The 20,882-nt window shown below is 40.5% G+C and overlaps 1 protein-coding gene across 1 annotated transcript; it reads left to right on the top strand.

Moving 5' to 3' along the window:
* The first annotated feature begins 16,633 nt into the window (after positions 1-16,633).
* On the top strand, positions 16,634-17,821 carry LOC137097968 (golgin subfamily A member 6-like protein 25). Its single transcript, XM_067473480.1, has one exon. The coding sequence runs from the start codon at positions 16,634-16,636 to the stop codon at positions 17,819-17,821; it is 1,188 nt and encodes a 395-aa protein (XP_067329581.1).
* The last annotated feature ends 3,061 nt before the right edge of the window (positions 17,822-20,882 follow it).

Raw genomic sequence — 20,882 nt, 5'->3', positions numbered from 1 at the left:
GCCCATGTAAGGCTTTGTTGTGCCAGCTGTCAGCTCTGGTTTGGAGTGCAGTTTTCTTGTACTGACTCTTTGTCTGCTGTGCTTTGAGAAGTTTCCGATTATTGACTTCAATTAAAGCAGGTTCTTGGCTTTCCTTGACATATTCTGCCAGGGCATGCTTTTCTTTTTCGACTGCTTGTTTTACTTGTAAAAGTCCTCTGCCACCAGACTTTCTAGGCAGATAGTGCTGGTCAACATCACTGCGAGGGTGCAATGGATTATGAAGGGTCATGAGTTTTCTAGTTTTTCTGTCCAAATTGTCCAGTTCTGCCTGTGTCCAGTTTATGATGCCTGCAGTGTATGGCCCAGGTGCTTATGACCTTGATGGTATTGCCTGCATTGAGCTTGCTTTTGAGAATTTTTCTGACCCTTTGAATGTATTCTTTGCTGATCACAGTTTTCACATGTTCATGTTTGATGTTTTCCAGCTGTAGTATGCCCAGATATTTATAGGCCTCTGGCTGGTGACACTTTATTGCTTGGCCACTGGGCATATTTATGCCCTCACTTTCAATGATTTTTCACTTCTTCAGTGCCACTGTCGAACATTTGTCCATACCAAACTCCATGTTGATATCCGTGCTAAAGATTCGGACAGTGTTAGTCAGAGACTGGATTTCAGTTTCCGTTTTCCCATACAGCTTCAGGTCATCCATGTACAGCACATGTGAAATTTTGTGAGATCTCTGAGACATTTGATAGCCGAGGTTTGTTTTTTGTAAGATTGTTGACAGAGGGATCATGGCAATGATGAAAAGCAGTGGGGGCAATGAGTCTCCCTGGAAAATTCCTCTTCTGATGTTGACAAGTCCACAGTTTTCAGTTCCATCAAACAGTTCAGTTTTCCAGTACTTTATCATATTTTCAATAAAAGTGCCAAAATTTTTACAAATCCCGATGGTGTCTAGGCACTTGATGATCCAACTGTGTGGGAGTGACTCAAAGGCTTTTTTGTAATCAATCCATTCAGCCATTGGAGAGCAGAAATCTGCATCGGGAGCAGGGAACACTTTCCGATTGGCTGGTAGGTACTTCAGTCCTACCTGTGCAGGGAATCCTCCTCAGCTGGCCGTGAAGTCAATGAAGCTCAGCCAATCATGGTGAAGCTGGCTCCAGCTGGGGTGGGAGTGGGAAATTCAAAGGATGTCTGACTATAAAAATGTATGTTTTGTACTGTACGGCATCTCAGTTTCCTTCTGCACCTTACCGTGAGCTGGTATCCATTTCAGCTGACTTGAATAAATTATATTGATGGATTCTTCTTCAACTTGCCGAGATATCTTGATTTGGGAACATTGGGTAGCTTCTTCACCTCTCCAGGTGCATGGATCCACAGGTGGCCTCCTGCCGGTGCCAGTATCCACATATCAGAACTTGGTGTCCGCACTCCAGGATTCACTATCCACGGTTGCTTTAAATTGCTCGATTGCATAACTATCTATATTGTTGATGAAAGAAATTGAAAATAAGATGAGATCTTCAAAACTTAAATGTTTTGAATTTGCAAATGAGCTTTGGAAGTAACTATAGATTAAGAAAGGAAGTTAGAAAAGGGTTAGTACTGAAACTACAAGGGAAAAAGAAATGGATTACAGATAGTGTGAAGCTTTTATAGATATGGCTTAGAGCAGGCCCATAGCCAGGATTTCGTTTGGGGGGGGGGGGCTAAAAAAATTCAGGGGGGGTTTCGGGGGGGCTGAGTTTCGGGGGGGGGCTGAGTCTGAGTGAAAGAGGGTCTAGCCTAGCAAACCTTTTGTATCATTACCCCAATACCCCCATGCATATGGGATATATTGATTATGGTGATCAGATCATGATATGAATAAACATAACAGTTTAAATAATGCACCAGTAAGGCCTTTTTGCGAACCACCATGAGAATTTCGGGGGGGGGGGGGGGCTCAAGCCCCCCCCCCCCCCCCCCGGCTACATGCCTGGCTTAGAGTTATTATATTTGTAAAAATAGATTCCTGGGAAGAAAACACTGAACATTTTTGATGTCTCCAGTTTTGCCTTGGCTTTCAGAGAAGCAGTGGCAACCTTTGAATAGAGAAATTTGGAGGAGATTTTGACATCTATAGCAAAGGACAGGATTGTTAAAAGTTCCTGCTCCCAATTGGTTCCTGGTGATGTATTATAAGAAATTTGAAGAACTTTATGTTTGCATAAGATTTTCAGTTCAGTAGTTGGGGAGATTGTGACAATAATATTAATTCTGAAAGAAGGCCAGGATAGAAGCAAAACAAGTAACAATGGACCCATCTCATTATTGAACAATGACATCTTGGCTTCATTATCAGCAGAAAAAATGTTTTTGTAAGAATTTTTCAAGAGACGATTCATGAAGACTATAATAGAGGGGTTTTTTGTTGCCAGAAAGGCAATTAAGAAATAACTTGAGATATGTGTTGGACATAATAGAATTCCTGGAGAAATGAGCAGCTTCAATATTCTGAAATGAGAGAAAGCATCCAATAATTTGAATCAGAATTTTAAGTCTGTACTGTTAGAAACGATGGACTTTGGACATAATTTAAACACTTAGATTAATGGGATTCTAGTTCATGATCTAACACATATTTGCCTTATTGACAAGACACTAGACGGCACTGTTCTTTATCCTGATCCAAGTAGTTCTTTTGAGAGAAATAATAAGACAGGAAAAGCAAATTAAAGGTCTGAAGTTGAAAAGGGAGTCAATAAAACTGAGTGTATTTTCGGATGAAGTTATGATAGTTCTCCAAGATTCTTTGGAAATTGTAAATATGTTGTTAAAGATATTGGAGTAATGTCGAGAAGTTGCAGGTTGTAAAGTTAAGACAGAAAATGTGTGATCTTTCAGCCATTGTTGAACTTCAGTTCCATCCTCCCTAACCAATATAGTCAATCAGTAAAGCTGATGAGAGCTGCAGTTTGACTAATCTGGAGGCCTACACATCCACTTTCTCTGCAGTATTAAAGTATTAAAATAACAGTTAAATGCTGCCTTAAATCCCATTATTTCGCCTCTCGCTCCATTAAATAACCAGTGTTGGAACTTGGCTGTAAATGTATTCCTCACCTACAGGGGCAATGGCAATAATAATAATAATAATAATAATAATAATAATAATAATAATAACAACAACTACTACTACTACTACTACTACTACTAATACTACTTTATTTTTATACCCTCCCCAAAGGGACTCGGGGCGGCTTACATAGGGACAAGCCCGTTTAGTACAGCGGGTTAAACTGCCAGATACAGAAAATCTTGCTGACCAGCAGGTTGGCAGTTCAACCCATGGGTCGGAGTGAGCTCCTGCCATCAGCCCTAGTTTCTGCTTACCTAGCAGTTCAAAAACAGCAATGTGAGCAAATCAATCGGTATCGCTTTGGTGGAGAAGTAAAAGGCACCCCTGAAGTCATACTGGCAATTTGATCAGGAAGGCGTCCATGGACAACTGGCTCCTTGTTGTGGAAAAATGGAACAGCAGCACCTCCCCATGGCTGAGTGAGACACCGCCTCCAGGTGCTAAGATGGAAAAGAGGGAAGCCTTGCCTCTGTCTATATACTGTCTGTTGTTAATTGTATAAAGGCATTAAATGTTTGTCATATATGTATTCTATAATCCACTCTGAGTCCCCGCAGGGAGATAGAGTGGAATATAAATAAAGTATATTATTATTATTATTATTATTATTATTATTATCATTATTAATGCTGAGTAGGGCTGTACAAAGTTTCAGAGGTGTATTTCACAATTTGGAGATTTGTATGATTCTGGGTTGCTGTGTGTTTTCCAGGCTGTATGGCCATGTTCCAGAAGCATTCTCTCTTGACATTTTGCCCACATCTATGGCAGGCATCCGCAGAGGTTGAGGGATCTGTTGTAAACTAGGTAAGTGAGGTTTATATATCTATGGAATGATGTCCAAGGTGGAAGAAAGAACTCTTGTCTGCTTGAAGTAAGTGTGAATCTTGCAAATGGCCACCTTGATTGGCACTGATTGCACCTTCAAAGCCTGGCTGCTTCCTGCCTGGGCGAATCCTTTGTTGGAAGGTGTTAGCTGGCCCTGATTGATTCTTGTCTGGAATTCCCCTGCTTTTTGGGTGTTGTTCTTTATGTACTGTCCTGATTTTAGAGTTTTTTAAAAATACTGGTAGCCAGATTTTGTTCTTCTTCGTGGTTCCTCCTTTCTGTTGAAATTGTACATGTGCTTCTTGTGGATTTCAAAGTCTTCTCTGTGTAGTCTAACATGGTGGTTGTTAGAGTGGTCCAACACTTCTGTGTTCTCAAATAATATGCTGTGTCCAGGGTGGTTCATCAGGTGCTCTGCTATGACTGACTTCTCTGGTTGAATTAGCCTTTCATGTTCCTTGATTTGTGTCTGGGTAATGCTGCTGCGTTTGGTGGTCCCTATGTAGACATCTTCATGGTATGCAGTAGGTTCCTGCAGTGGTTGGAGGGTCCCTCTTGTTCTTTGCTGAACGTAGCATTTGTTGGGTTTTCTTAGTGGGTCTGTAGATTGTTTATAGGTTGAGTTTCTTCGTCAGCTTCCCTTGATGTATGGTAAGAATACTTTCCCTCTGGGTGGATGTTTTGTCTTTACTCTTGTGGCTTGTTCTTGGTCTTGCAGCTCTTCTGATGTCTGTCATAAAGATGAGAAAAGATTTGTTGTTTCAGAATTCACAATTCTGAACAGCCTCAGGCCCTTTCCTTTTCCCCCTCAGCCGCTTAAGGAAGGGGCCTGTGGCTCTTCGGAATTGTGGGAGATGAAGTCCAAAACTCCTGGAGGGCTGATGTTTGTCCATGCCTGCTCTAGATTGTACTCTAAGATATATTGTATACTCTAGAGACTAGGCCCTTATTCCCCTGTTTGTTTTCTTTCTGAAGAGGAATTTCTCACTCTGAAACGGTCATTACTATCCAAACAATGCTAGCTTGCTAGAACACAGCTTCCCACTCCATGTTTCTGCTGGAAGCCTGAGAAAGATTGTGAAGGAAGATGTGATAAAGCCACTTCCCTTTCCTTGGCTACATGTTCAGCCTCTGGCTTCTTAGCAATTAAAGCTAATTGCCGGAATTCTTTGAGAGAAGAGGCAGATGAGTCACCTTTCAGGAAATGGCCAGCATAGTCTCCTTGCAAACACGATCTGTTTTCCAGGAACCCAAGTGATAAATGCTAAGTTAAGAAGCACATCTTTGCTCTTACCGGGAGTTTGTTCTTTCTGGGGCACAATCGACATGAGGGACAGATTCTGGCTCCATAGTCTGCCCCGATCTAACCCGTTACTGCCCTGTTTTGGAAAATGGAAATCTTCATAACATTTTGGAGATTTTATGATCTTTGGAAAGGCATGACCTTGTTAGAAGTCATAACCTTTTCAACAATGATGCCATAACTTCTTGGTAAAATGGCATCCATGCAAGGCAATGATGATGATGATGATGATGAACAGCCTAGAACTGTTGACAAAAAATAATGCAATTTTAATCACTTTGGAATGCACTCTCATGCTTAGAATGGACAAATTGGATAAAAATTCAAAAGGAGCAGCCCCAAAATGTCCTCAAGTAATACAAGATTATTTCAAGGTGCTGTAAGCAACACATTGACTTTTAAAATAATAATAATAATAGTCAGGGAATTGCAACGGACACCTTTACCAGTACATTATTTAGGCTGCAATCCTGTTCATGTTGATTTGGGTATAAATATCATTGAACTCAAGCATTGATTTGCCAAGGTCGCTCTGCTTGGAACTGCTCAGTTTATTTATCCCTAATTATTTATTTAGTATTTGTGAACTGCTCTCATGCCATTTTTCCAGGATGAGCTTCAAGGTGGCTCACTATCAAGGTAAGAAGAAGGTGCACTACAAACCTGGACCAGAATTCACTAAGGTAGTTATGAATACATAACCTAGGGCTGGTTTATATAGATGCTCCCATCACTAGTTCAGGAACTATAAAGGGATCATGAAAGTCCAACAATTCTGAATTATTGGGCAGCAGCAGTTGTGAGCAATGGGGCTCTTTTCCCCCACTAATTGGGAAGCAGCTGATGTGTCTGCCTCTCTTCTCATGCATCATCTCTGGTGCAAAGGGGGGATTGTAGACACCCTGCTTCTGGCTGCTTTACTGAAGTCTTCTAAAAGTGGAGAGTTGAAATGTCAGTCAACTGCTTCCTGATTAATAGAGGAGGTGATTCCCATCGCTCACAGAAACTACTTCTTGGTATGTTCAGACTGAGGCATCTGGTGGACACTTGCTTAGCTACACAATTAAGTGCATACAACAACAAAAAATACAACACAGGCATATACAAGAAGAGGAAGTTGGCTGGATGGAGGCTGAATCCAGCCAACTTCCAGAGGATGGATGGCCATCTGTCAAGGGTGCTTTGAATGTGCTTTTCCGGCTTCTTGGCAGGGGGTTGAACTGGATAGCCCATGAGGTCTCTTCCAACTCTATGATTCTATGAAGTCACAGAGAAAAAGGAAAACATAATTAATAATTGCTAATCTCAAGGATAATACAATTTGCAACAGTCTCACAAAAGAATGCACCAGAGAGGTTTAGAAGATATGGAATTTTCAAAACCCTTGCGAACACAGTTTAAAAAACCAAATTCCTGTATTTCATCCTTATGTTATCATATTTAAGGAAAACAAACAGAGTGTTTCAACAGAGACCGACAACCAACAACAGAGACCAACAACCAACAACCAAAAGGGTTTGTTTCAACAAACCCTTTTGGAATGTGTGTGTGTACACAACTAAGTGAATGATACAGAATCATGTCCCTACTTGAAACAAAAGTTTAGAAAGCACTGCATAAACAAGTTACGTTGAAACAGTTAAAAGCACAGCAACACATAGCAAAAAATGAAAACAATATAACCATTAAAAAGATATTTCTGTTGCAGTAACTTAAAAGTAACGTAGCTGCGGAATCGGGTTGTTGTTCAGCTGCCAGGGGCCAAATCTGCTGGGCTGTCTCCTACTTTGTGTTGTACCATTTCTCCTAACCATGGAGATGGGCCCCACCACTAAAGCATAATGAATGCTTCTGCTATCAGAGGAGAACACCTTACAACCAGCAAGAAGAAGGAGGTTGATCTCTCTTCCTTTTTGCTGGTTTAGAGATGTTGCTGGACATTATCTCCCGTGATTCTTCACACTCATTCTGGTGTCACAGAAATCGGAGATATTAGCAGCCAGCAGCAATGACAGTGATGCACACAAGGAAGGAATTATGTTGGTATTGTCCATCTGAACAGAGGATCAGACCAAATCTGACCTGTCTCGTTGTCCAAACTGCCCAAGGTCCCAAGATACTGCAGAGTATCCCCTAACTTTACCAATCATCATGCTATCAATGGGGGATCACCATGAGCTCTGAACATCAATGCCCCTCCTCAGTTATTGCAAACTAACAGCCATGGTTCACTTGATTAAATAAATGTATCCTAACAAAGGGCTCATTTATGGATTGCAAAGGCAAGACGTAGATGTCACAACAACCACAATGTGGTATAACAGTTAGAACAAGGATGGGAAACTGGTGTTTTAGAGATGTTGTTGGACATTATCTCCTGTGATTCTTCACACTCACTAAAGAGGCTGTCTGGAAGTTGTGAGAGTTGTGGTCAAGCAACACTTTTGGGAAATACTTTGGCTGCTCCTAGATTGTGGTGCCAGACTCCAATCCTCACTCAGCCACAAAAAAGTTTGGCTACTAATCCTCGAGCTGGCCTATTTCTCAGGTGTGTTGTGAGTACAAACATGCAGAAGAAGACAGAAGGATCTACACCCCATGTTATGTAGCCAAGACTGCTTTGCAAAACAATGGGATAAAGATTCCAAAACTAAAAAGAGACAGAGGAAGGGGCTCCTTCAAATAAGAGTAACAAACTATATTTGATATTGCCACAATTGACAGAAAGTGAAATTGCCTCATCCTTCACCATCGCTCACTAGCAGAAGGTCATTCAAATAGGTGAAGCAATAAAGACTTACCAATGCTTCAAGTCTATTTCTTGAAACATTGCTAGTTAAACCAAGGAAAAAAATGCCAGTTCAACATCAGTTTGCATATAGAGCTTACAGATCGACAGAGGACACTATAGCCATCACCTTCCTCACTGCTCTGACCCACCTGGAACAACGGGGACTATGTGAGGATACTTTTTGGAGACTTTAGTTCCGCATTCAACTCAATCCTCCCACATAGACTGGTATCTAAATTCATGGATCTTGGATTGTTAGAGTCACTCTGTTCCTGGATTATGGGCTTCTTGTCCAGATGTTCCCAGAGGGTGAGATTAGGTGATCATACATCGTCAGCTCTGGTGCTCAACACTGGGATGCCACAGGGTTGTGTGTTTTCATTTCCATCAAACAGTTCAGTTTTCCAGTACTTTATCATATTTTCAATAAAAGTGCCAAAATTTTTACAAATCCCGATGGTGTCTAGGCACTTGATGATCCAACTGTGTGGGAGTGACTCAAAGGCTTTTTTGTAATCAATCCATTCAGCCATTGGAGAGCAGAAATCTGCATCGGGAGCAGGGAACACTTTCCGATCGGCTGGTAGGTACTTCAGTCCTACCTGTGCAGGGAATCCTCCTCAGCTGGCCGTGAAGTCAATGAAGCTCAGCCAATCATGGTGAAACTGGCTCCAGCTGGGGTGGGAGTGGGAAATTCAAAGGATGTCTGACTATAAAAATGTATGTTTTGTACTGTACGGCATCTCAGTTTCCTTCTGCACCTTACCGTGAGCTGGTATCCATTTCAGCTGACTTGAATAAATTATATTGATGGATTCTTCTTCAACTTGCCGAGATATCTTGATTTGAGAACATTGGGTAGCTTCTTCACCTCTCCAGGTGCATGGATCCACAGGTGGCCTCCTGCCAGTGCCAGTATCCACATATCAGAACTTGGTGTCCGCACTCCAGGATTCACTATCCACGGTTGCTTTAAATTGCTCGATTGCATAACTATCTATATTGTTGATGAAAGAAATTGAAAATAAGATGAGATCTTCAAAACTTAAATGTTTTGAATTTGCAAATGAGCTTTGGAAGTAACTATAGATTAAGAAAGGAAGTTAGAAAAGGGTTAGTACTGAAACTACAAGGGAAAAAGAAATGGATTACAGATAGTGTGAAGCTTTTATAGATATGGCTTAGAGCAGGCCCGTAGCCAGGATTTCGTTTTGGGGGGGGGGGGCTAAAAAAATTCAGGGGGGGTTCGGGGGGGCTGAGTTTCGGGGGGGGGCTGAGTCTGAGTGAAAGAGGGTCTAGCCTAGCAAACCTTTTGTATCATTACCCCAATACCCCCATGCATATGGGATATATTGATTATGGTGATCAGATCATGATATGAATAAACATAACAGTTTAAATAATGCAGTCCTCTGCTTTATACACATCTCATTGCACCCCCGCCCACCATAGCAATATCATTACCAAATTCTCTGAAGGGGATGAGTCTGCCTATGGGAATGAGGTGGATTGGCTATTCTTGTGGTGTAGCGAAAATAATCTGGTTCTTAACATCAATAAGACCAAGCAGGTCACAGTGGACTACAGAAAGAACAGATCAGAATCCAGCCCTTGGTCATAAATGGTGACCAAGTGGAATGGGTGGCCAGTTTCAAGTTCCTGGGTGTCCCTGTGAAGGAGGATCTGACCTGGGGCAGTGTTCATGTGTCAGCGTTGTTTTGTGTGTGTGTCAGAAGTGACTTAAGAAACTGCAAGTCACTTCTGGTGTGAGAGAATTGGCCATCTGCAAGGATGTTGCCCAGGGGAAGCCCGGATTATTGATATTTTACCATCATGTGGAAGGCTTCTCTCATGTTCCTGCATGAGAAGCTAGAGCTTGACAGATGGGAGCTTACCCCACTCCATGGATTTGAACCAGCAACCTGTCGGTTGACCACTCCAGGCTGCACAAGGGTTTAACCCTTTGCACCACCGGGAACTCCTGGTGAAGACGGAACTCCTGGTGAAGACGGCCCAGCAATGCTGGTGAAGACGGCCCAGCAGAGACTGGATGGCCTGAGACTCCTAAGGAACCAACAACTGAATGGGAAACTGCTGGTGACTTTCTACTGCTGTGTTCTAGAGAGTGTCCTAACCTACTGCATCTGCACATGGTTTGGTAACTGCACAGTGACAGATAGGAAGGCGCTCCAAAGGGTCACCACTTCTGCGCAGAGAAGCATTGGCTGCCCTCTTTCTCCCCTCTTTGGAAGAATTTTATAGTTCCCGTAGACATAAGAAAACTCAGAAAATTATTGGGGATCCATCTCACCCAGCATATTCTTTTTTTGATGGTACAGGGTCACAAAGGCAGGACAAACAGACTGAGAGAAAGAGCTTTCATCCTAGAGCTGTACCTATATTAAACTCCATGGTTTTGCATTGATGTGGCATTGGGGCTGTGCAGTGAGGTGGGAGTGTAGAGGGATGGGTGTGTTATTTTGTGGTGTGTGCTGGGCAGGCATTTAATTTCATTGTACAATAGCACAACGACAATAAAGCTATTCTATTCTAAGGAGTGGAGAATGGAGACTCTGTCCAGTACTCCTTAATGCTGCCTCCTCCATCCTGGTACCTTGTAGATGTGATAGGTTACCAAACCCATCATCCCCAGATGACAGGTGAGGAGAAATGAGGGGTGTAACCGAACATATCTGGAGGTGTTTTTGGAGCAACATGTGCCTGAAAATAGGATGGTCCTATGAATCAGGCTAGTTTTATGAATGTGCACATATGGTACTGCTGCTTCTATTAAAAAGGCCACCTTGAAATGTCAGCTCACTTCTGCTTTCATGGGACAGATGTGTCTTTGGATGTTTTTATCCTGTCATAATTATTGTATAGCCTTTGGTCTCGGTTGATACCTTTGTATGTGAAACAGGGAATATGAAGCAAGGCAGCGGTCCGTGTCTCAGCAGGAGAAAGTGCGGACGCTGATTCTCAGCTATTGTTGTCTTCCTTCCACTGGCATTTGGTTTCGTTTAACATTATGCACGAAAGGTCAGATGATCCAATCTGTTACCCACACAGCTGCTACCTGGTGAGGCATTTTGATAGATTAACATCTTTGGCTTATTAGGCAATTGGAACATTTAATCATCATGTTGCGTTTCTCTCTTATGTGTCAATTCCTGAATTGATGAGCTAGGGTGGCATCCATAACCACCGGTGTTCCAAGGCTTGGCACATCTTCTGTAAAGGCACATTGCTTCCTTTTCAGCTCCAAAATATAACCTTAATTGTCAGGTAAGCAAGTGCCTCTGAAAGTGACTTAATAGGAATTGCCTCTCCCTCGTCCTCTTCCTCTGATTATCATTAGGTGCATTCAAGTTGCATCTACGCAGTCGAATAAATGCAGTCTGACACCATTCTAACTGCCATGGCTCAATGCTATGGAACCCTGGGAGTTGTAGTTGTAAAGTGGTGCCAAACTTCATTCCTTTGAGAGTATAGCTCAGGCATGGGCAAACCTCGCCCCTCCAGGTGTTTTGAACTTCAACTCTCAGAATTCCTATCAGCCTTAGGCCCTTTCCTTTTCCAACTCAATCACTTAAGCGGAAAGGAAAGGAAGGAGCCTGAGGATGTTAGGAACTGTGGGAGTTCAAGTCCAAAATACCTGGAGAGCAAAGTTTGCCCGTGCCTGGTATTGATCTGGATGTGTTATTGTATTCACTTTTAAAATCGATCTTATGTCTTTTTGATTAAAGCTGCCATTCGCTGGCCACCGTGAGCCAAAACTAGGCCATTTGATGCTACATAAATAATGTAGTTTTGCAGGATTATCCAGTATAGCTGCACCCAAGGAGAGAGAGAGCATTGCACACTGTCTCAACTCCAAGGGAGCAATGTTGAGAGAGAAATGACATGAATAAATATCTACTCTTCCTGGATATGACTCCTGTGCTTTTCATGGTGTTGCTTGTTACTTGGTTACCCAAAAAACTCCTTCTTTGCAACCATTCAAAGGATAGGAGCAGTTTCCAGTTTTCACTCTGGTAGCTCACGTCAAAGGTACTCAGCCAGAGTGAGAGTACATGTAAATCTCCTGCTTAAATTAACAAATCATAGCCAACCAGGATCTTTAGACCCACTTCTTAAAGTATATAAGGCTAAGGTTACCCCCATGCTCTGATACAGAGCAGAAGTTTGGGGCCTAAACCAGGTAACATTATTAGCACAGCACCTGCAAAGTTTTCTGGGAGTGGACAAAAGGACTCCAGTGGCTGCAGTAAGAGCAGAACTGAGAATATGTAGAGTTGATGGTTTATCCAAAATGAGGCCATACAACTACTGTGTAAAATATAATAATGGTAATAATAATAATACTAATAATAATCTTTATTTATACCCCGCCATTATCTCCCCAAAGGGGTCTCGGGGCGGCTAACATGAGGCCAACCCCAAAGGTACAATACAGCAAAATAAAATACAAAATGCAGACAACAAAAATTACATCAGAATAAAATACGTACAGTAGCAAAACAAAATAAATAAAGCAAATTAACAAAAATAAAATCTAACAGAATGGGCAGGCCAAGTGGACAAGGTAAAATGATAAAAACCCTGGATGATATAGGAATATAAAATATGTAATTGAGGGGAGCCCAAAAGGATAAACAGTGAGGTAGGCTTTCAGTTTAGGGCGGGGGAAAGTGCACCATAGTGACAACACTATAGATGGAGCAGACAGAAATGGGAGAAATGGTCACTCTCTGAAGACACATCGGAACAGCCAAGTTTTCAGGTTTTTCTTGAAAGCTGCTAAGGTGGGGGCTTGCCTAATCTCACCAGGTAGTGAGTTCTAAAGTCGAGGAGCCACCGTGGAGAAGGCTTTCTCCCTCGTTCCCACAAGTCTTTCCTGTGATAGAGGAAGAGACGAAAGGAGGACCTCCCCAGAGGATCGGAGGGATCATGCAGGTTGATAGTAGGAGATGTGGTCATGAAGGTAGGCGGGTCCCAAACCATTTAGGGCTTTCTAGGTAATAACCTGCACCTTGAATTGGGACTAGAAGATGAATGGCAGCCAGTGGAGCTTCTTAAACAGGGAGGTTGACCGTTCCCTGTAATTCACCAAACGTTGGACCAATTAAAGCTTCCGGGCCGTCTTCAAGGGAAGCCCCACGTAAAGTGGATTGCAATAGAGTGCATTGCAAAATCAAATGCCATGGCAAATGACAGACTACCAAAACTGTGACTATTAGAGCAGACAAAAAAAAAATCAACATCAGACCTCTTGGCTAGTTCAACTGACAAAACACATTAGGAGTTGTGGACTTCCGATTCTGTACCTAAATCTCCTAGAAGAACTAGATCCAAAAATGGTTGCACAAGGAATCCTGAATATAGAAGCTCGGAAAGACATTGCTATTCTCACTAAAGCCGGTTCATTGAAATGGCTAAGTCGTTTTAAACACACTTTTCAAACCACCCAATATCTAAAAACAGAAATGCCTGAACACCTTAGGAGGGTATTGACCAGAACTAGATTTCAACAGCTAGACACAATGGTCAAGCATGGAAGGTTTAACCAAGTTCCACATAATGAATGTCTTTGTATCTGTGGAGCATCAGAGGTAGAAGATATCACACATGTACTGTTTAGCTGTAACTTGTATAAGAAAGAGAGAAACCAATACCTCGAATCATACATTATACAAAAGCCACACTGGGATCCCTATATTAAAACTACATTTTCATTGGCCGGCCAGAATGCTGAAATAACATACAAAATGGCCCTTTTACTATATAAAGCAACTCAGTTGAGAACTGCACATTTGGAGTTGATTGAGGTAAACTGTAGGGGTGATGGAGATATTGTTAACACTTGTTTATTTAAACTTTGGTTGTACTGTGGGTTGTATGCTATATGTGTACATGTTAAATGTGTTTGTCAAGTGTTTTGATACGGTCGATGGGCTAATCAATAAAAATAATGTTACTCTGGCACTCACTCAGCAGATAATTCCTCCTCTTTGTCTCCTTCACTTTGTTTCATTCTGCTCAGAGCTCAGGATCGCAGTCATCCCCATTCTAGGAGTTCTCATTCCCAAAAGGCACCTTTCCAAAGTTCGGAGGCACCTTAGAGTTCCATCTCCTATTGATCTGCCTGGTGTGGAAGGCGCGAAATGGACTTGTTTTCTTCCAAATTGCTCAACTCTTCAACTCCATGCAAGGCTTTGTAGAATTAAACCGGTGCATTCAAGCAAGGTAGAAAATTGTGGATGCTGAAGGTCTGCTTGGAACAGACAATGGGCCTCCTGCATCCTGAAAACTGAAGTGCTGCCATTTCCTGCAGTGCACACGTTCCTCCTGACATCATCATTGATCAGTGTGCAATAATTTTTGATAGGACCAGCCAAGCCTCCTTTGGTTCAGAAATAATAGTGGCACAAAAGAAAATATTCATTCACACCCCAGGACACAAGGCCCTTCATTGTTGGCTTCCTTGCTCTAGGTATTTTTTGTGCAATTGGTGGCAACGGGAAGTGTGGGCAGCAGGGAAGAGTTCTAGGAATTGTTGTCAAGAACTTTTCATCGCTGTGATCTTCTATAGCTTGTTTCCAACAAAACTCATTCCAAAGACCTAGCTGCCAAACTAGAAGTGCAATTCACCCTCCACATTTGCTGATTTGATTGTTCACAGATTTGATTAATATGCTCTCTCTAAGAAGCTCTGGATCCTCCAGAACAGCAGTTCTTCTTCTTAGTATTATTGCAAAGGCTGTCCATCTGTTGGGGGTCCTATGATTATGCATTTCCTGCATGGCAGAAGGGAGTTGGACTGGATGGCCCCTGGGATTGCTGATATTATTATTATTATTATTATTATTATTATTATTATTTGATTGACACAAAAACAAAGTATGACACAGCAAATGAGATACATATGCTGGACCTCCTCCTCCTCCTCCTCCTCCTCCTCCTCCTCTTCTTCTTCTTCTTCTTCTTATTATTATTATTATTATTATTATAAATCCTGGGTGAGTATCTGATGCTTAGAGGTGTTACAATTATGTTTTTATTGCATTGCAGAAGGTGATTGGCCCGGATGGCCTCTGGGGTTGGTATAATTATTGTTGTTGTTGTTATTACTATTTTATTGACACAAAAACACAGTATGACACAGCAAATGAGATATTATTATTATTATTAAAAAGGCTGGGTGGCCATCTGTAGGGGGTGCTTTGAGTGTGCTTTTCCTGCATGGCAGAAGGAGATTGGCTGGATGGCCCCTGGGGTTTCTGTTAATTATTAAAGTTGTAAAGTTTATTATTACGGTCAATAACCAGATCACAACATGGGGGCCCAGACCCATTATTATTACAAAGGCTGGATGGACATCTGTTGGGGGTGCTATGATTATGCTTTTATTGCATTGCAGAAGGTGGTTGGTCTGGATGGTTTCTGGGGTTGCATCTATTACTATTACTCCTGCTTCTATTATTACAAAGGCTGGGTGGCCAGGGCTAGAGACAATCTCTTAGCTGAATGTTGTAACCCCCTTGTGATGAAATACAGTATATACAACTTACATATAAGGTAAGAACTGTGTTTGCCAGGAATCTTGCCGTTCCACAAATTTTCTTGAACTGTACCCCCCAGCATTCTTTCTTTCATCAGGGGTCCCCAAAAAGGTACTTGGGATTAAAGCTGCTCCTGGAATTTGCTGTCACAGACACAAGCGTTACCTGTAACATGCACACTGCACGGCATCTTATCTGCTCTTCCCCTGCCTCTGTGCTTCTTAAATCAAGCACACTGAAACTCTGTATACAGTTACTTACAGAGAGGCGATCACAATGGAAGAGAGGAATCAAGCACATGGTCACTACTTTTTATAGTTAACATTCATTTCCTTATCTTTTGGCGACACCTCTGGATATTTCATTTTCCTTCTGACCAGATATGTCGTTCTGGTCTGACTCCTCCATGCTCTGTGTAAACGTCAACCCCTGCTATCTGGCACATGTCTTGGGATTATTTTACTGGCCTATAATTCCACCAATCACTAATATCCTTACCATTGCCTGTGCTGACCACGACTGATGGGAATTGCCATTCACCATCACTTGGAGGTCTGCGTGATTCCCACTTCTAGTAATCATATTCCATATTATTTTACTGTGATTTTAAAACAATTTAAAACACCTATAATCCATCTCTATGAACCCTAAAGTCATCAGATCCTGTCTGATCTTGGAAGCTAAGCAGGGGTGACCCTGGTCAGTATTTGGATGGGGGATCGCCAACCAATATCAGGTGGAAGAAACTGGAAAAATCATCTCTGAGGATTCCTTTCCAAAGAAAATCCCATGAAATTAAAATGGTTGCCATAAGTCTAGTTTTTTTTCTACTCCACTCGCTTGAGGAGCTAAAGGGGAGAGGGGAAATAAGTACCCAAAAGGAAGCAGGCCTGCAAAAGGAGTGCTATCATTTGGTATCAAAATAACTGCGACTATTATTCCAAAAAAACCAGATAAAGAATACACAGGAAGGTCAAGGAAGTGGAGGCAAGGAGGACCAGGGAAGACAAAGTGCCAGGTGAATACTTGGAAGATGTATAATACAAGAAACAAGACAGAGAAAATGGAGAAGGGGGAGAGGAACGAAAAGAGTGAGAAAGAGCAGAAGGAAGGAAAAAGCAATACAAGGAGAATCTCTCTAGCAGAGGAACAAACAATAAAAGATATGTTGGAAAAGATGACAGAGAAGATGATGACGGAACTGCAGTCAGTTAAAGAAAAACAGGATGCGGCACAAAAAGCATCCCAAGAACAGATAGCTGACCTGAAAAGAGAAATAAAAGAAGAAATTGGAGGAGTTAAAAAGGAACTGACATCAATGCAACAAGAATTCAAAGAGTTAAAGATGGAAAAGACAGAAATCAAGAAAACACAGGAAGTTCTACAAGTTAAAGTCAAAACTCTAGAACAGAAAGCGGCAAGGCTGGAAGAAAAATGTGAAAGGATGGAGGCGAAGGAATTGGAGTTTCAGCTGAGATTAAGAAATGTAGATGAAGACCCAAAAGAGAACATAAGAGAGAAGGTAATCGAAATCTTGGCTGAATTCCTACAATATACGGACCAGGAAATGCAGGAACAAACAGATAGAGTCTATAGAGTGAACACAAACTTTGCAATAAGAAACAGAGTAGCCCGGGATGTTGTGGTGCACTTTGTGAGGAAATCCACAAGAGATGAAGTACTAAAAACAAATAACAGAAGAACGGTCTATTTCAGAGGGAAAAAAATCATTATTCTAAAGGAATATCCATCCACGGTCCTGACGAAAAGAAGAAAATATAATTTCTTGACAGAAGAGTTAAAGAAGAGAAGGATAAGGTATAGATGGGAACGAGAGGAAGGCCTGATGGCATCCTATGGAGACCAGAGATACTGGATCAAGAATACAGAAAGAGCAAAAGAATTTCTAGAAAAGATAAAAAGGGAAGAAAAGGAAAAGAATAAAAACACTACCAAAAGTAAATTGAAGACAAAAAACCCAGAAGAAGAAACAGGGAAGGAGGAGAGCGAGAGAGAGAAGGAAGAGCAGGAGAGGGCTGTGAAAAGGAATAGTGATGGACGAAACCCAAACAGTATGGAACAAGACGAACCCCAAGAAGAAACGACAGGAGAAGGAGAAGTAGAGGAGAGAGAGGAAGAGAAAGAGGAAGAGAGAGAAGAACCAGAAGAAGAAGGAGGGGAAAGGGAAGAAGAGAGAAGGGAAGAAGAATATAAGCAATGAAGGAATTAAAATTATACTCTAACAATATTAATGGGTTAAATTCCCCAAATAAAAGAAATAAAGTCTTTTACAACTTGAAAAAGAAAAAGTTTCATATTATAGCATTACAGGAGACACATATAAAGAAAGAACACACAAAATATTTAGAAAACAAAAGCCTGGGCCAAGCATTCATAGCCTCAGCACAAGAAAAGAAGAAAGGGGTGGTAACCTATGTTAATAAAGATATCCCAGCTGAACTAGTATTTAAAGATGAAGAGGGAAGATTTTTGGGGATAATTATAAAAATACAAGATCAGAAATTATTAATCTGTAATATATATGCACCCAATGACTCCAAGATAAAATTTGCGGAGAAATTAAAAAAGAAGATAGAGGACCAAAATTATGATCACTTAATAATTGTGGGGGACTTCAATGGGGTCTTAGACAGGGATCTGGACAGAAGTAAGACAGATTACATTATAAAGAAATCTAAAGATAAAGGAAACCTCCCGATCACAATGATAAAAATGATGGGAAAACTACACCTGAGAGATATATGGAGATTAAAAAATGGAAATAAAAAGGATTACACATTTTATTCGGCAAGATTTCAAAATTGGTCGAGGATCGACATGATGTGGGCAACAACGGTAATATTAGGGAAAGTTAAGAGTTTAAGGATCCTACCAAGGATTGATTCAGACCATTGTCCTCTAGAGTTAAGGATAGAATTGGGAGAAAAAACAAAAAGATGGAGGCTAGATGAGAATTTGATAAAAAGAGAGGAAGATATTGAGAGAATTAGAAACAAATTAAAAGAGTACTTCGAATTGAATGATAATAGGGAGACAAACACAACAATTCTGTGGGAAGCAAGTAAAGCTGTAATGAGGGGCCACTTCATACAACAGAAAATATATAAAAATAAACAAAAAGGGAAAAGGAGGGAGGAAATCATGAAAGAATTAGAGAGGGAGGAGGATAAACTCAAAAAGAACCCTAAAAATAAAGAAATAAAAAACAGATTAGAGAATCTTCACAAACAAATAGAATACTTGGAATTGGAAGAAAAAGAAAAAAAACTTAAATATACAAGGCAAAATTATTTTATGAACGCAAATAAATCTGGAAAATGGTTGGTGAATAAATTAAGGAAAAAAAGAGAGAAATCCCATATTACAAAGATAAAGGATAAAAATACAATATACACAGAAGAAAAAGAGATCAGGAAACAATTTTTCAATTTCTATAAGAAACTATATCAGGACGAGAAGATTGATAGGGAAAAGATATATCAATATTTAGGAAAGCAAAAAATTCAAAAGATCTCAGACAAACAAAGGGAAATATTAAATAGAGAAATAACGGAATCAGAAATAAAAACAACAATAAAAAACTTAAAACCAAACAAAGCGCCGGGACCGGACGGGCTATCAGCAGGCTATTACAAAATATTCCAACAAGAACTCACACCATATTTGAAGAAAATAATGAATAATGCAAGAATAAATAAAGAAATACCAAATTCGTGGAGACAGGCCAATATAACAGTAATTCATAAAGAAAATTCGGACCCGGAGGATGTCAAAAATTACCGACCAATATCATTACTTAATGTGGATTACAAAATTTTTAGTAGTATTATGGCGGAAAGATTAAAAAAAATTCTTGAATCATACATAGACGAAGATCAAGCGGGTTTCTTACCTAATAGGCAACAGAAAGATAATGTAAGGACGGTAATAGACCTGATTGAATACTATGAAATTTATCATAAAAAAAAGTTATGTTTATGGCGATCGATGCCGAGAAGGCATTTGATAATGTTAATTGGGATTTTTTTAAATTTTTAATGAAGGAGATTGATGTAGGATACTACTTTCGAAATGCGGTGGAAGCAATTTATGAAAAGCAGGAGGCCAAAATCATAATTAATGGACATGAAACACAAACGATTCAAATACAAAAGGGAACCAGACAGGGATGCCCTTTATCACCCCTATTATTTGTCCCATCATTAGAAGTGTTGCTAAAAAGGATAAGAGAAGAAAAGACTTTGGAGGGGGCTAGAATACAGGGATTTGACTATAAATATAAAGCCTTCGCAGATTATGTTATCTGCGTCATAGAGAACCCAAAAGAAAAGACAGGAATTTGGCTGGAAGAAATAAAAAATTACGGGGAGGTGGCAGGATTTAGAATGAATCTAGGAAAAACAAAAGCAATAGTCAAAAACATTGGAGAAAGGGAAAAAGAGGAAATACAAAACAAATGGAAGATCCAAATTGTCCCAAAAATTAAATATTTAGGGATTCAGATATCGGCGAAAAATTTACAACTTCTACAAAATAATTATATAAACAAATGGAAAGAAATTAAAAAAGATTTGGACAGATGGAAAAATTCAAACTTGTCTCTATTAGGGAGGATCGCCTCTGTTAAAATGAAAATTTTACCCAAAATGGTATTTTTATTTCAGAACTTACCTATAATTAGGAACATGGAACTGATAAAAAGTTGGAATAGGGATATCACGAAATACATTTGGAATAATAAAAAACCAAGAATTCACTATAAAAATTTAATAGAACAAAAAGAAAAAGGGGGTCTGGCAGCCCCAGACCTGAAAACATACTTTGAAGCGGCGGCACTAACATGGGCCAGAGACTGGACCATGTTAAGGAAAAAAAAGCTACTAACCCTGGAGGGGATAGACCTAAGAGCAGGGTGGCATCAATATATTTGGTACAAGGGAAAAGAAAAGGAGAAAAACTTTGGGAATCATTTCACGAGGTCCGCAATTTTAAAAGTTTGGGATAAATTTAAACCAAAATTGTATAATAAAACACCCCTCTGGGTCTCTCCCCTCGAGGCGACACAAAGAAGGTGCCTTGGGTGGACTGAATGGCCCATATATAAAGAAATCCTAAAAGATAAACTTGGTAAGAAAGAATTAAAAGAACAACAGGAGCTAATCTTAATGGACAAAAATATATCATGGTTTCACTATTGGCAGATTAAGGAGAAATTTAAACTAGACAAAAAATTAGGATTTGCACAGGGCAATGAATTTTGG

This window comes from Anolis sagrei, chromosome X, assembly GCF_037176765.1.
Source record: "Anolis sagrei isolate rAnoSag1 chromosome X, rAnoSag1.mat, whole genome shotgun sequence".
NCBI classification, from domain to species: domain Eukaryota; kingdom Metazoa; phylum Chordata; class Lepidosauria; order Squamata; family Dactyloidae; genus Anolis; species Anolis sagrei.
Note: the sequence above shows the minus strand (reverse complement) of the source record. Positions and strands in the feature narration are given on the sequence as shown.